The sequence below is a fragment of the Phalacrocorax carbo genome, chromosome 2, assembly GCF_963921805.1.
Source record: "Phalacrocorax carbo chromosome 2, bPhaCar2.1, whole genome shotgun sequence".
Classification (NCBI taxonomy): Eukaryota; Metazoa; Chordata; class Aves; order Suliformes; family Phalacrocoracidae; genus Phalacrocorax; species Phalacrocorax carbo.
This window is the reverse complement of record NC_087514.1, coordinates 24,000,249-24,016,788: the sequence shown is the minus strand read 5'-3', so window position 1 is coordinate 24,016,788 and position 16,540 is coordinate 24,000,249. Positions and strand designations below refer to the sequence as shown.

General features: G+C 36.3%; 1 protein-coding gene across 1 annotated transcript in view; it reads left to right on the top strand.

Annotated features, from left to right (window-relative positions):
• SPAG1 (sperm associated antigen 1) overlaps positions 1–15,675 on the top strand; it is a 41,925-nt gene extending 26,250 nt beyond the window's left edge. Inside the window, exons 13-19 of the mRNA XM_064442316.1 lie at positions 2,193–2,345; positions 5,300–5,475; positions 7,267–7,408; positions 8,311–8,437; positions 11,738–11,902; positions 13,902–14,273; positions 14,427–15,675. Of these exons, the coding sequence (XP_064298386.1) occupies positions 2,193–2,345; positions 5,300–5,475; positions 7,267–7,408; positions 8,311–8,437; positions 11,738–11,902; positions 13,902–14,273; positions 14,427–14,558 (1,267 nt within the window). The 3' untranslated portion in view covers positions 14,559–15,675. The remainder of the gene's footprint in view (positions 1–2,192; positions 2,346–5,299; positions 5,476–7,266; positions 7,409–8,310; positions 8,438–11,737; positions 11,903–13,901; positions 14,274–14,426) is intronic.
• The last annotated feature ends 865 nt before the right edge of the window (positions 15,676–16,540 follow it).

Here is a 16,540-nt window from a genome sequence, read left to right as displayed (position 1 = left end):
GTATTCTTACCAACTGGAAGCTTAGTTTCTTACTATGTAATGATAGCGTCCTTGCTGTCAAGCACATTTTCTGGATATACAAGTGCTTAGTGAACACAACAGAGACAGAAATAATTCAGAGACTGGGAAACAGAACTGCAAAACTGCAAGCATGCATGAATTAGGCAATGTCAACTAAATTTTCTCTAGGTAGCACAACATAAAGGATGATCTACAAATAGGTTACTTGATTTCAGAGTTAAAAATAGTGTAATGCTGATATTAGCAATATAAAAATAAGTATTGAACATTTATCTTTTATTAAGTTTTAGCAATTTAGGGCTTAGAAGTGTATCAAAACTCCACTGTTGGATTGCTCTTTGTCTTGAGACTCTGACTTGGAAGTGCCTTTGTTGTTACAGAAAGTGAAATAGGGCCCCTATGCACTGATGTTATTTTATTTAATGCTGTGGTGTGTTTTGGTCCCTGGCTGTATGATATTTACATTCTACCCTGGAAATGTAGTTTCCATTCCCACTGATCACACAGAATCACAGAATCACAAGTTGGAAGGGACCTTGGGGATCATCTAGTCCAACGCTGTTCTTAAGGCACTGTCATCTTTCCCTGAGTTTATTTATGGTTGTTTTTTTAGTCATTCTTGATGTTAGGAACCTGAAATTGTGATAATATTCTTCTAAGTTAGCGAATGTCAAGCATTTTTGCAGAGGTTTTGTACAGGCTACGATGTTGTGCACTGTTGTATTTTTCAGATGCGTTCAGCATCATGAAAACAAATGGAATGTTGGAAATATTTATGAAATAGAAATTGGAAATGTTTATTCTAAAAATCATTATTTCTCTAGCTTTAGGGGGAGTAATTGAGCAAAGCCAAGTTACAGCAAAGAAGGCCAACAGCCTCCTGGGCTTATAAACAGGAGTACAGCCAGTGGATTGAGGGAAGCGATTATCCCCTTGCACTCAGCACTTGTTAGACAACATGTATGATAACTGTCAGTTTTTGGCTTCCTCAGTACAAGACAGACAGTGGTCAACTGGAGTGAGTTCAGTGAAGTGTCACTGAGGTGGTTGTGAACCCTGGAGTGCTTGCCTGGAGAGGAGAGGCTGAGGGAACTGGCTTTGCTCAGCTTAGAGAAGAATGGCTTCCAGGGGTCCTAACAGCAGCCTGCCAGTACCTCTGAGGAGATTATCCAGACAGTGGATTCTGGCTATTTTTGGCAGTGCATTGTGGGATGACAAGAGACAGCAGAAAACTAAACCTCACAAGGTTTGGACTGTGTATTAGGAGAAACTTTTGCCCATGAACGTTGGGGGACATTGCAGCAAGTTGTCCAGGGATGTTGTGCAGAGATTCCCTTGGAGGTTTTCAGGGCCCAACTGGATAAAGCCCTGAGCAACTGTGTCTGATCTCAGAGCTGGCCCTACCTGTAAGCAGAAGGTTGGACAAAGGACCTCTTAGCCTGAATTACTTCAAGATTCCATGAAATCTAATTGGCTAGACTCAACTTAATTTCAGTATCTCAGAGTTTATCTCATTTTCTTCTTAGCAAGAATCATTGATTTATAAAAGGTAGACTTTAATAAATAAAACCTTTGTGGACTGCTTCTTTGTATTGCTGGAAGAGCACATGGTGTTTGAAAGGAGTTCTGATTGCACAGTGTCAGGGGTTGAGCTCAGTTTTGACCAGGCACACTATCAGAAGAGTAAAAGGACAAAATACAGGCAAAAACCTAAAAGCCAGAAAAATACAGGTGTATATTAATGTCTCACTACATGCATTTATTATGTGCATACTTTCATGTAAGGAAATAAAACTGGAAATCATGTAGGCAAAAGCACCATATACTTGAAATCCCCATGGATATAGGCATGACTTAAGAAAAATAGCTTTTGTTCCTGAACAGCTGCCGTTACGTTAATCTTTTCTTGGTGATGAAAGTAGTTTTCCAGATGGAAGATAGGGATTTGAGTAGAGTAAGTTGTAGCAAAAGCACTAACAATTTCATAACTGCATGTCATTTAGGGTATTACTATAAACTACTTACTACCATTTTCCTTGGTTATGTTACTGTAAGGCCCATCTGAAATCACAAAGTTGTTTGTTACGAATAGTTGTAGATATAATGAGATAGTTTTGTTAATATTATTTCAGTTATTCTGTTTCAGTCCTGCATTTTTCTGTTTTCTCCAGAGCTCTGGAGCTTCAGCCATTTTCCCTTAAGCCACTTCTACGACGAGCAATGGCAAATGAGTCTATGGAGCGGTATCGTCAGGCGTACATTGATTATAAAACAGTCCTACAAATAGACAGCAGCATCCAAGCAGCAAATGATAGTGCTAATAGGTAACTGTGCTTACAAATTTTCTACTCATATCAGTGCAAATAAAAAAATAGAATTCAATTTTGTTTGTTTGACATGCTCCCTCCGTTCTCTATCAGAGGCCGGGTTGTCAGCATGAGTGTGTTGTAACTAGAGGACTGGCAGTTTCATTTAGTTGTTTTCCCATAGCTTCACAGTTGTCCTCTGCCAGCAGTAGGTCACTTTGTTTTAGAAATCTAATATTTTAAAGGCTTTTTTTAATTGGTGCTTCAACTGATTTTCTTTCCTAAGTTATATTTGATACCACGTAAAGTAATACTTTAAGGTCTGTACCTTTTCTTTGACATTTCTGTTTCCTTTTCATATTAGCATTCTTCCTGTGGCAGTTGGAGATTTATGTTAAGTGTGAATCCTTCAGTATGCTGCAGCTGCGTAAACAGTGAAGTAACTTGATACAGTGGTTGGCTGCAAAGCCTAGAGGTGTAAAAAATATAATTGAATATTATTTTTAATTTGTGTTAATACTTCCAACATCAATTCTTGCTGCTCAGAGACATCTCAATTTCTGTAATTATATTTCAATAGTGTAAAATTAGTGTTTATACACTATTGTACTTGTGTTCTCATTAACATATAGTAGGTACTTCAGTGCGTGAATGATAGGATTTTCCATTCCCTTTCTTTTAATGGGCAAAAAAAAGTATTTACGAAACCAGAACAACCATTAATCATTGAGGAGGAACTCGCATGCGACTTTTAACAACAGAATCTAATACCTTTTTTCTTTTTAAGATAAGGCCATGAGCTCTTACATTATTGCTTCATTAAAAAGTCCATAATATCTTTAAATTCTGTTTATTTGACCAGTGGTGGCCAAAGGAGATCATGATGCTTTATCATCTCCTCTTAGAAGTCTTATTTTTGAAGATACAACAAATTTTTACTGATCTCCTGTACTGATCTATGCTGATAATAGAGCACTTGGATTGGTGACATAATTACTCATTCTGGTATCTGTGTGATTATTATACTTTTTTTTTCCCCAACCTTCTTGGCTTATTTTATCTGCAGATACTCTTTTCTTATTTCTCCTTGACTTGTAACTTGCTTAGTAATAAGCTTATTTCCTTTTTTCCCCCTTAACACTCTTCCTTTTCTCCTCTCTAGGCCTTCCTTATGTTTTTAGCTTCACTGCTCATTACTCTTTCTTCCCTGGCAACCCATCACCTTATTTCAGCTGCTTCCTCCTTCTTCTCTTCTGCTGGTAATTCATTTTTGCTTGCAAATTCTTAGTTTCTAAAGCATAGATCTCCTGCATAATTGAACTTCTACTATAATGTGTTTTATAATATTTTTATCATCTATTAATTAAATTGAAACTGTGTATCAAGTTATTAATTTTCATTTCCAAAGTATCAGACCTTTTAAAAAATGAATTTGTACAAAAAATTATTGTTACTCTACTGCCTTTTAACTTAAAGGGATAACCCCAAAATGTAATTCAATTTTTTTAATATTAGGAATATCAGGTCTTAACAACCTGCTTTTATTGGGAGATTTGGAAGTCCCTGCAGGAAATTGGAGGGCAATGCTGTAGGAAGCTGGCAGGAAAAACTCATCATCCTACTTGTGTCTGAGGGTGGGTTTGATAAATTGTGTTAAGGCTTGTCTTTCTGTACTTACCTAAATAAGCAGGCTTTCCAAAAATCTTAGAATGGAATGGGTGTTCAGTCTGGTGTTTCTAATAATTCTCATGTAAAAGACAAATAGAATTTTTAATATAAAACCTTTACCTGATCTATATTTTTTATGCATATAAAAAGCCTTTTCCTGATCATTTTGCAATCAACAACATTTAAAAAAAAAAGTAAACAAGAAAACTTGGTTGGATAATTTATGCTCATTCTATTTCATTTTTCATGTCACATTCAGGGTTCTTTTTTTTTTTTTTAAATGTTAATGTATTTTTTTTACACCTGTGCTAGATGGAAATGCAACTAATATACAGATTTCAGGTTTATTGGCTATACTATCAATGTGACTTGTTTTACTACTCAATTCAGAATTCTCCTTTGTTAAAGTAGATAGTAGACTTAGCAGGTGAACTTGACTCCTAAGCTCATTTTGAGATTAGAAGATGTTTATCTCACTACTATTCTCATTCTCATAATTAACACATATTTGGTTTGGTTTTGTTTTTTAAATACTACAAAAATTGTAATGGAACCATGAAGTTTTGTGTGGCTTTACTCACTATGTTTACTTAGATCTTTCTCCAAAATGTGTCACAGCAATGGGAAATTACCACCTGAATGGATTTTTGGATTGAATCTCTTATGTATGGAAATAGTTGACCTAAATAGACTTACGTGTGTGTGTGTGTACGTGTTGGTTTAAGAAAGACTAAACAGTTTTCATGTATTTTCTTTGCATTTTTAAATGGCGAAAAAGAATGCTTGATTGACAAATTTGACTATTCTATAAAATGCAACTTAATACCTACTTTGTGACCTGCATTGCTTTTTTAGAGAATTGTTGTGTAAGATGTTTCATTTGACATTGGCAAATTTACGTACCATGCATATTGTAATCTACACCCATTACAAGTAACGCCTCTGAACAGCTGAGAAAAGTAAACAAAAGAAATCCTTCAATTTTTTTTTCCTATTTCTTTATTGCATGTGGTAGGCAGCATTTAGAGCTTAGCTGCAAAATTTTGCTTGAATATTTACAGATTGTGCTGAAGTCAGCTTCTTGTCTTCTAAATGCCAGCATAAATACTCTAAAAAGGGGGAAAATCTTAAATGAGTGCAACACCGTTGACTGCCATGACAATCTTTTTTAAACTAGTTTTAAGGATATTTTTTCAGTTGTTTTTTGAAAAAATGGAACATTGCATTATTTCATTTGGGTGTAAGTTATTAAAGCGTGAGTTAAATATATGAAAAGTCATGTTGGTGGGGCTTTTCTCTTTCAGAATAACAAAGACTTTAATAGATCAGGATGGTCCCAGCTGGAGGGAGAAACTGCCACGAATTCCAGTTGTCCCAGTTGCTGCTCAGCTACACAGGTGGGATGGAGGAAACTGTGCTTCAGAGAATAAGCCAAGAAGTACTACAGATACCAACAGAGGAGAACAGCTGCAGATGGAACGTACGTATAGTTAATGTAAATATATATATATATAAATTTAATTAAAAAATGGAATATGATTTAATAATATCAAAGAAACTGCTTTAGAAAATATTTATCAGAGATTTGTGAAAAGCCAAGTTAGATGATGGTCATTTACGTGACTGGGTTTAATGTGTTTAATGGAGCCAGTTATGATAAATTTTTTTAAGCCCAATGATGTGGTTTGCAGCATGTAATTTCTGAAGTTATGTAAAACAAAAGAAAATACACCAGAAACTCACCGGCAGACATAGCTCTAAGACTCACCATTGAGTCCTGCCACAAGTATCAGTGGTTTCCCTGACATCATACTACAATTAGAACCCAGTTTTCACCAAAAAACCCACCACCCAAACAAACACCCAACCTCAGTAACATAATCAGCTGCATAATCTGTAGCTGTCATTTAATTGCTCATGAAACCATTACTCAGCGCTTCAGAATAGAAAGGGTAGGTAGACTTCTAGGTGGGCAGTAGTTAGTGAAATGGGCTATAGAGGAACACTTCTGATTTTTTATTTTTTTCTAAAATGTGCGATGGATTCTAACTTTGACAGTGTGCATTTAGTAGTCAGCTTTCAAAGATCTTAGTTTTGGACTTGTTCACACATAAGCACGGAGTGCTTGACTGCTTTAGGACACTTTCTTCCTTCTGATTTTTTTTTCCCTTCATTGTAGTTTCTATTTTTCTTCCGTAAATCAGGTGGAGGAACCTTTCCAATTCCGAGGCAACAATGTCTGTTGGGTTTTGTGTCTTACAACTTGAGTTATAATTTAGTAGTGTTTCTTGCATAAGTCTGTTCTGGTTTCATGTCATTACTTAATTTTTTCCCCAAGTCCATGTGTAGTTTTCTCGCATAGGAGACCGCCATGTTTTTATAGAAGAACTCACTGAGTTTAATTATGGGTTAAAATTATCTAGTTATATACAGTGTTTAAAACCTGAAGCTTGGCAAGGGACTCATATTTAGCAAGGTACAAAAAGTAGATTCTTCCATTATGATTGGCTTAGAGCTATGTTATTGTTTGGTCACAATAGAGACATGAACCTGCAGTCAGGATTTCTGCTGCAAACATAGCTAAAAATTGTAGCCTAACGCAGAAGCATATGCAACAAATGATGTTTAGAAGGAAATGAGTTTAGAAGGACAGACAGTTATGGAAGAACCCAGTATTAACTTAAAAAAAAGTTTAGTTAGGTGTTTTCAGGTTCCCGGAAGCATCTTCTATAAATAGTTATTAACAGAATATTACTGATATATCACTAACCCCTACTGATGTGATGATTTATTTGTCGTTGTCAGTTTAGCATAGTAATTGTGATGGATAGTTGCATGCAGAAAGAATATTAGATCACGTTATGGCTGCCGTGGTGTGTCAGTGGAGATCTAGAAGGCTTTTAATCCTGCTGATTAAGTCTTCACCATTGTAAATAAGACTGGCTATCTCAGTGGAGATATATAGGCCTTCTCTACCACACAGACAGGGTGGGCAGAAGGAGGTGAAAGTGTAGAGCTCTCTGTTGCATTCCCGTTATTTTCAGCAAAATAGTTACCTGGGTGCACAGGGAAATACGTGTTGTGACAAATGTATATAGGATAGTCTATGCCTTTCTTAGAGCAGCAGGGAGATCAGGGACAGAAATGGCAATGTTCAGGCTGATAAGGATACTCCAGATGCCAGGCATTTATTCTTAGTCTGGGTAGGTTATTCAGCTACCTTTACTGAACTGACCTTCTTATGTAACGCTGTGATCCTTTTGTAATGTAGGTGAGGAAGCTGAGGAGAAGTTCAAGATGTTAAAAAACGAAGGGAATGTTTTTGTAAAAAAGGGTAAATATGAAGAAGCTGTAAATAAATACAGCGAATGCATGAAGTTAAATACCAAGGAATGCACGATCTACACTAACAGGTAAAGATCCAAAATCTGACCCCACTTTGTGGGATAACAATAGTTATATTTTCTCATGCAAATAGAGATCTTGTATCACTTCAGCTACTGTTGTAAAAAACAAAATGGATTTTTTTTCCCACTTGATGAGTGCTTCTCACAACAAAATTGATTATTTTTTTGTTGTTGTTAAACTGCATTATTTTCCAGGGTGAGCAAGTATTAATGTCACTCACATATATCTTAAAATCTTTATATAACTAGAGTAAGCAATAGTAAAAGTTATAATTAGCATAGCATTTTGCAGCGTTTTTTGAGATACTTGTATAATTTTAGTTAAAAACTAACGTGCTGTAGCAGTATCTCAAATACGAAGGGTCATAGTTCAGAAAAAATGTACATTTTGAGAAAATAAAAGTAGACACATGGTCATACAATAACATTATTTTAAAGGTTGACCTAATTCTGCAGCATAATTCTTTATGCTGTAATCTTACCAGCTTTCACAAACTAAGAAGGATTTGATTAGGCCAGTACTTGAATAGGAGAGTTCCAAGTAATATTTACATGCAGAAAGCAGTATTGCTTATTTAATCTAGAGCACTTTTTTTAACCTACAATGGCTGTATAAAATCCATACTATATCCACTACTATACTATCATATTATACTGACATAAGCTCTACTTTTAAAATACTTACATCTCTGCCTAACTTGAAGCATTGGTCATACTTGAATTTTGACTTTTATTGCAGGAATTGGCCCTCTCTAAATTATTCCGGTGATGTTATTAATACTTCCTGGTTTTGATGTACTTTAAAAAGTACCACATTGAGACATTAACGTTTACAAGTCAAATACTGTCGGCACTACAGCACTGTAGAATTTACTTACATTGCAGTGTATTCTGTTTTTCTGTGTTAGAGCTCTCTGTTACTTGAAACTGTATAAATATGAAGAGGCTAAGCAGGATTGTGATCATGTTCTTCAGATAGAAGATTCTAATATTAAAGCTTTTTATAGAAGAGCACTAGCGTACAAAGGATTACAGGTGAGGAAAAAGAACACGGCAGGTATTCTTAAGCACTTCTAAACTTGCTGATCCTCTTCAAAGGCAATCAGGTAGCTGCAGTCGATGGGTGAATACAAACAAAGTATGCAGTGCTGATGATATATTACTTCATAGAGCATTAGGTATACATAAAATATTATATAAATGTTTTTACAACATAAAAACCTGCATGTTGACTTGTAATAATTTGAGAAAGTACAAGAATATTGGAATAAATGAGGTTTGACTGGAGATTGGTTAAGCAAGCTTCAACTCTGTTCTAACATTCTAATATTATTCTGGGTATCTCAGTCTGGTTTTTTCTGTCAAGGTGTTTACGGTATCTTTGCTGATAACAAATGGATTCTCTCCGAGTCTTGTCTTCATCTGTCCAAACTAAAATCTCAAGATGTCTTTTGGCATCTGCTCATATTTGAGTGCTTGTCGTATTAAACCAGGGTATTAATTATCTTCGTTCTTGCTCTCTTCCTTCTCCAAACGCGTTACTAACCTTTGTCGGTAATCTACTTTCTCACTCTGTGGACAGTGTGAGGGCTCATCCTTTTCCTTTCCACCTACACAGCGTTGTTGTCTGTACTGTGTTCAGCTTACACACAGGTTCTTTGAGTATCCTTTTACCTTCTCTTCATAAACACAGGCTTATGTTGCTCATATTCATCCTGGATGTGACTGCGAATCTCATGTGCCATCACTCGAACCATGTCATTCCTTTTGTCCATCCTTCTGTTGGTTCCCCTTCTTCAGTGATGTTAATTAGCTTCTACACTCTGTAATTATTTCATAGCGATCCTTACCCTACCTGTCAGCTCTTACCTGGTATTGAACAATCCGATCAGCTTTTCGCTACTGTTGGCTCATGATGGCAGCTCTCATTTTCTACTTTGTATTAAATTTTACAAGTGCCTTTAAACAAGCATCTTTAAGTGCTTCCTGCCATGTTGCTCTTTATAACTGGAGGTGGTCACTCCAAGCATACACCAAGTTCCAGCAGTGTCCATCATAACAATACTTACCTCAGATCTCCATTACGTTTGATGTCTTGACAAAAAAATCACCTGACTGTCTTTCAGCTTACAGATCACCTGAGGACAACCTGCCTGTGTGTGGCCATATACTAGCCTGTTCTCATCCTGTGTTGTAATTCCAAATGCAAGTCTTAGGAACCATGATATATTTGTTCCTCTGTTACAGTGGCTATGAAATGTTGATGTTTTCCTTTGATTAATTTTCAGAGAAGGTGAAAAGTCTTAATTTTGTATAAAATCTTTTCTGTAACTGTGCCAAGCTACCTGGTATTAATCATCTGTAACCTTATGTTGTTGAAGTTGATAAAAAATTAGTATACATATGAGAAGTATATAGTGATTCTACCGGTCAAAAAAACAGGAATTACAGAGTAGTAAGAATGTCAAGAATTGGAGAAATAACTTCTGCTTTTTTGAACATCGTAGAAAGAATTACTGGTTTTGTATTCTTGAAGACGTAACCTGAAACATGCTGTTCGCAGATTCCTTCAGAACAGTCTGAGCCAGGGACTTCCAAAATGTTTTGTTGTGGTTGGATTTAGTGCCTTCATTATTGCTAATTCCAGGGATGTGAGTAATTCACAAAACCGGGGAAAGCAAGAGAAATTATTTGAGGTTGACAAATAACTCTGTAATAAAAGATTTTAAGAGCTAAAAGCATGTAGTTTGGCAAAGACCTAACTGAGCTGGGAAGTGTTATTTTATGTAAACATCCAGATATTTAACCACAAAAGCTGCAGTGGAATTTAATTTAGTAAATTAGGATTTTTTTTTTAATAGATCTACTGAGATGCAGTTAAGGGAAGATCAGGAAAAAATCATGCTGATGTGATGAATTAGACCTGTAACACAGGACACAGAATGACAGACTGCATCTTCTACAGCTGATAGTCCAGTCTCTTCCTTTGAGTCTAACCATATTGTATGATTTTTTGTTGAGAAGTCTGGCAGGCTGCAGTTTTAATTCCAGGAGGGCTGATTGTTTGCTGGCCCTTGTGATTGTTTTCAGAAGTCTGTTCCAGAATCTCATTTCTCTGTAGTTGTGAATCTTCACATCTGTAATTTGAATGGTTTGGCTTAATTAGTAGCTGTTCTTTGATGAAAGCAGTCTGCCTCTTTTCTGCAATCATTTGCTAAGGCCAGATAATTCTAGCTCTCTTACTCTTCTTTCATGACATAGCAGACTTCAGTTCACTTACAGACTTGCCGCAATGGCTCTGCACCTTGAATACTGGTCATCGGTATTGAACAAAATATTCCACGTAGGGATGAGAATATGAGTGACTTGTGCTCTAGTGCTTTTATTGCAGTTGGGATGCTGAGGAAGTACCTCAGCTGGTACATGAGGATCTTTTTCATGATAATATGAATGACTTACAGTATCCTTACGATATTGCTTGGGAACAGAAGAAATATGGGGTCCCTCACACAAAGAAATTATGTGCATCTTTTACAATCTGCATGGTCTTTTACTGTTCACTGTTACATTTCATCCTTATTTTTGATACTCTGGCCTTCAAGGTGTTCTGATTTTAATATGTGATATTCAAGTCTTCCTCAGAATTGAGGTAATGCTACTAACTTTGTCCAGAAAATTTAGTCTAAAAAATCATGTCAAAACTTGAAATAAAAATACTAAACAAGTTACAAGACTGAAGGTGGAGGAACTGTGTCCTAATGCTACTCTGTCACTGTGTTTGTCCTTCTAATCCTGTTGTTTATCCCAGAGTTCATAATGTAATCTCAGTCATGGGAAGTATAACCAAAGTTTTCCCTTCTTTAACTGTAAGAGATGGTGTGCTGGTTGAGGTCCAGGAAGATTAGGTATATTTTTAATGTAAGCTTTATTTAACACTCTTCTATTGGCAAAGCAAGTATGCAAAATGTTGAAGGACTCACATGATATTAATCTTGAGGAAGTGTTACTCTGTAAGCAGCTATGCTTAAAAGCAGCAACCGTCAATAATCAAATCTCTGATACAGGGAATATGTTTCTTAGAATAAATTATTTCATATTACATATTTAATACGGAAGTATTTAGTTGTAACGTACTAACTTGAACTCATCCCCAATTTCCTTTTTTCCCTCTAATGAAGTGACTGAATTTAGATTTTTTTTGTTTTTGCTACTTAATGCCACAATCCTAGCATTTTTATTTTCCTTAATTGTAAAGGACAGGATGGTAGTTCTAATGGTAGTTCTAATTTTTCTAATGGTGTGTTTATTAAAAAAAAAATTCCCTTCTACTTACAGAATTATCAAGCCAGTGTTGATGATTTCAACAGAGTACTTCTAATAGATCCAAATGTTCTTGAAGCAAAAAGGGAACTAGAGGAGGTAACCCAACTGCTTAACCTTGACAGCAGTGCTGCAGCTGGCGGCCAGGAAAAGCAAAGGAAGAAAATAACCATACAAGAGGTATAAATTAACTTTTAAAAGCAGGGCAGTACAGAAGCCACAGATTTGAAGAGATATCATTAAAGCTTTTGTTTTGCACTTGTTAGCTCTACACTTTTTTTGGGTGGGGTTGTATTTTTCATGTTATTTTGAGGGCACATTGGAGGATTCTTGCATATGATGTGTTTGGCATCCCTTCTGTAGGAAAGCCTGGACTGCTTTGAAGTGTATTCAGACTCATAGCAGAAATGGAAAAAAGTAGATTTAGATTGCACTAAACTTGAGGATATGCTCGTTGTAAACAAAAACGGTTTAACAGAATACAGCTGTCGAATAGCAGTTTTGCTTTTAAAGTCCGTGCTACTCAGGAAGCTTCTGTGTGCTGGCAAAGGTTCACTATCAGCAGGCGTGCCGGCTGGGCTCGTGCTAGTAGTAAAGTTACTGGTCTGAACAATGAAATCTTGCCTTAAAGAGTGAGAGAATGGGTAAAATACCTGTAGGATCTTACACAAGAAACACATGATGTAATGCTGTGTAGTGATCAAAATGTAAGCCTTGCAGAGTTCTGGGTAGAATTAGGCGATGAAAGGATATTCTCAGTCATCTGATAATTTTGGATTGTAACTTTGCTGGTCCTTTAAGAAGCAGGGGAGGGAGAGGGGGTGTCCCTTTTCAGTTTAAAATACATCGTTAAAACACATAGTTTGCCAGTCTGTACACTATTATACAGTGATACTGTAATTTGATTGAGTCATTTCAAAATGGTTGTATACTGGAAACTGCAGTTATTAATATAGAAACAACTTGTTTTATTGAAACACGTCACATTGTCACGAGTTCATGGGATTTTATGTAACTGGCATAAGCTGGGCATAGTGTTAGTTAAGCTCTGAGTTGTGACAAACAAAGGGACCCGGAGAATGTTTAGCGGAGGGAGGTTTGGGAAGTGACTGCATTGCTGAGAGACTGGCTAACTACATTCCTGGCAGTGGTAATTTTTCCAGAGGTGGGGCAGGAAGCATTTATGTTTGCTATCATAATTACAGCTGCCCCCTTAGAGAACCTTCCCTGTCTTATCTGCTGTAGTACTAGGTAGTTCTATGGAAACAGACTGCAAATAAAAGTAAGGAACATTTTTTGGAAACCAGGATCTATCATCATTTTTTCACTTTAATCAATCTATAATTATATATGACATATATATATATGATTTCTGTCTTGATACTAGGGGTTGTTGAAGAAATAGAACAAAATGTCTATGAGCCCAATGCAGTATTTTTCAGAAATGACTGATCTAGCTCCCAGCACAGCACTGTACCGTGCAACACAGTATCTTCAGACTTTCTGAAGAATTTAGCATCTGTTGAAGAGACCCCACTCACTGAGGTTTAGTCAGTTTCTACTAATTCCACAGCTCTTGATAGCTTGAAATGGATTTTAGCAAGTGCAGTTGAACCCAATGGTTAATTTTGTAGTGACTGATTCATGAAACTCAATACAGGCTGCAAACTCTGGAGGCGTGAAGTGGGTATTGAGGCAGTTGGACAACGCTGAGCTTTGTCTTTCCACAGCGGGACTCCAGACGGCAACCTGACACAGGTGCCGTGTACCTGTACCTGTACTGTTCTGAAGGCACAGCAGTGAAATGAGACCCAGGTTATCTGGTGACTTGAATTCAGTTCTGCCTGTCTTCTGCAACTTCACATTTAATATGTGCATACAGCCCTTCTTAGCTTTCTCCCAGTGGTCTTCAGTTGTCCCCTCTACAGCAGAGTGCCAAGCAGTGACAGGATGTGTGAAATAAGCACTTTTGACAACAGACCTTCACAGATGAATTAGAGAGGTACTATTCTTGGCGGGAAGTAGGACATAAAAGAATACAGTTGCCCTCTTTTATGAAGAGTGGGATGCTAACTTTAATTTAGTGACATTATTGATGGACATACACATGTGGCTTATGAAGCTTCAGGTTATCTATATGTCCGCATTAATGTGATTTGTTGCCAATTTCTTTGCGAAGGTGTCTGAATCCGATGAAGAAGAGAGACAGTTTGCTACATCAGAAGATGTGACTGATCATGTTACTTCTAAGGAAGCAGTTGAAAAGTGTGTGCCACTGCAGACCTCTGGGAAACTGCACATTTCTGAACCATCTAATGCATATGAATTTGGTCAGATTATAAATGCAGTGAATACCAATAAGGATAAAGCTGCTTGTGCAGATCTTTTAACAATTACTGATCCCCAAAAATTGCCAGTGCTGCTAAGTAACAAACTTGAAGGGGAAATCCTTTTGATCTTTATCCAGTCATTGGAATATTATGTACTTGGAAAAGATCCTGGCCTTGTATATCAGCACCTTTTCTACTTGAGCAAAGCAGAAAGATTTAAGGTAAGAACCTAGATTGAATGCATACTTAAATTGAACAGAAACTTAAATGAAATTTTAATCTTACAAAATCAGTGTATCGTTTCCTTTGATCTCTGTCAAATGCTATGATTTTCAATCAGCCTGTACTGATTACAAAATAATCTGTTTTTTCAGGTAGTGCTGGCCCTTCTTACCAAAAATGAAAAAGAACAGGTTCAGCAACTGTTTGACTTACTTACAGAAAACCAGAGTGATCAGTACTCTTTGGAAGATCTTGAGAGCCTTAAAAAGGTTTATGAACTTTAAGAAGTTAAAATTTATTAGTTGCATGCATATAGTTCATGTTCATAAGATGGCTGTATGAACTCTGCAGACTCGCATCGGTTGAACTGGGTCTTTACCCAGACTGTTTGAATTCTGTTTTGGTTTGACAGCGTATGCACATTGAAAACTTGCTGCTCTTTTTTCTTGTAGTTGTATACATTTTTGATCTCTAGAATGTAATGCATGTCTTTGTGTTTAGTAACAGAGTTCATGAAATTTGGCATACTGGTTTTATTTAGATTGTGTTAATAATATACATATATATTTTACATTATATATATATATGATATGAAATATCTTGATGGTATGATAGATAATACACTTTGCCATCACTTGTTATATCATTTTGTGAGTCGTATGGTCTTGTGATAAAGAAGTGTCTTTGAGAAAAACGGGTCAGTGAGTTAGCAATAGCTTTGCTGAAATGAGTTTACAAAAAGTATTAACATTTTCAGATAAAGTACTACAGGCCACCTGTTTCTTCACTGTCCCTGGTCTATACAAAACGATCTACATATCTTTGGTGCAATACAGCTTAGCAGCAAAGGTGAATGAATAATATATTAGCTTGTCATGGAACACTTTGAATCAAAATAATTACCCTTTTATTTAATGATTATGTTTTCAAAATGATTAACAAGTGAGTAATTTTTAATGGAGAGATAATTGTTTTCTGTGTGTGTGGAAGGACTGCTGGTTTGCACAGCTTTTGGAGTGACAGTGGTAAACAGGTGAACAAGTGGCTGCACTTAGCAATAAAAATATTTAACTGAGTTTTTTGATCAGAATATTTAAAACACCAGCTATTTCTGTTTACAGACATATTTATAAAGCTAAAAGTAAAACCGTTTTGTGGACCAGTATGATTTTTTTTTTTAAATTTCAGGCAGTATTTAAGTTTTATATTTGATTCTGACTCCTTTTTTTTCAAGATGGAGCTTTCAAATTTTTCAAATACCCCAGTGCCTTCTTTGCACATGTGATATAAATGTATATCAAACCCAACAGCACTGCAGAAATACCATTAAGAATGTTGTGCTAATGAAAATATTTCTCAGGTGTATATTAATTAAAAAATAAAGTCTTTTCTTGAAAATTACCATTATGGATTCTCTTTTATGGTTCTACACGTTTTAGGCTTATGATTCTGACATGTAGACGATAAGTTTTGTCTTGAAGTAGAGCGCCAAGAATAAGGCTTCTAATTTGTAAAGCACTGTCAGTACAACGTTTGGGTTTAAATAGTCTCATAAAAAGAGGACGTCACCTGTTTGAGAGAGATCTGTCACTCATCTGTGCATAACTGATTGTACTTCACCAACAACGTGCCAATTTCAGTCGTCAGTCATGGGGGCGAGGTGTGCACGCTCACCAACTTCTGTGTTAGTATTTTTTCTACTGCAGTTCAGCATGTTCAGAGAAGATGCATTGTATGAGTGCAGCTTACTGACATGGCTTAGAAAGCTTCACCGGCTTTCATCTAACAGAGTTCAGAGTGTTTTAACAACAATAAGGAGGGTTGTATTAATAATACACAGATCAGGAAAAAGTTCTTTTGCTAAAAGCAAGCATAGAAACCAGCTATATAATTTCAAAATACTTGCTTGAAAACTGTAGTTGTGTAAGAGCCAGTGTTAAACTACCACGCCACAGAAGCTCATGATGAAGTTAAATCTTTCTCTGTGACACCAAAACCCCAAAGTATTAAAAGCTCTTCAGATACCTTCGCAGAAGCAGTTTTGCCTGCCAAAGCTTGTATCCCAGTTGTATAGTTCATTTTGACAAGAATACAAAAATCAGTCTTTGCAGCAGTAAATCATAAGAAGAATAAAAATTGGTAAATTGCTAGAAAGCTTAAACTCAGCCCTAATGAAAGACACGGCAACAAATGGGCTTTCACTGTCTCTGTGTGACTGAGTCTGATCGCTTCAGTTTAAGGCAGATGGTAACCTTTGGCTAGTTGA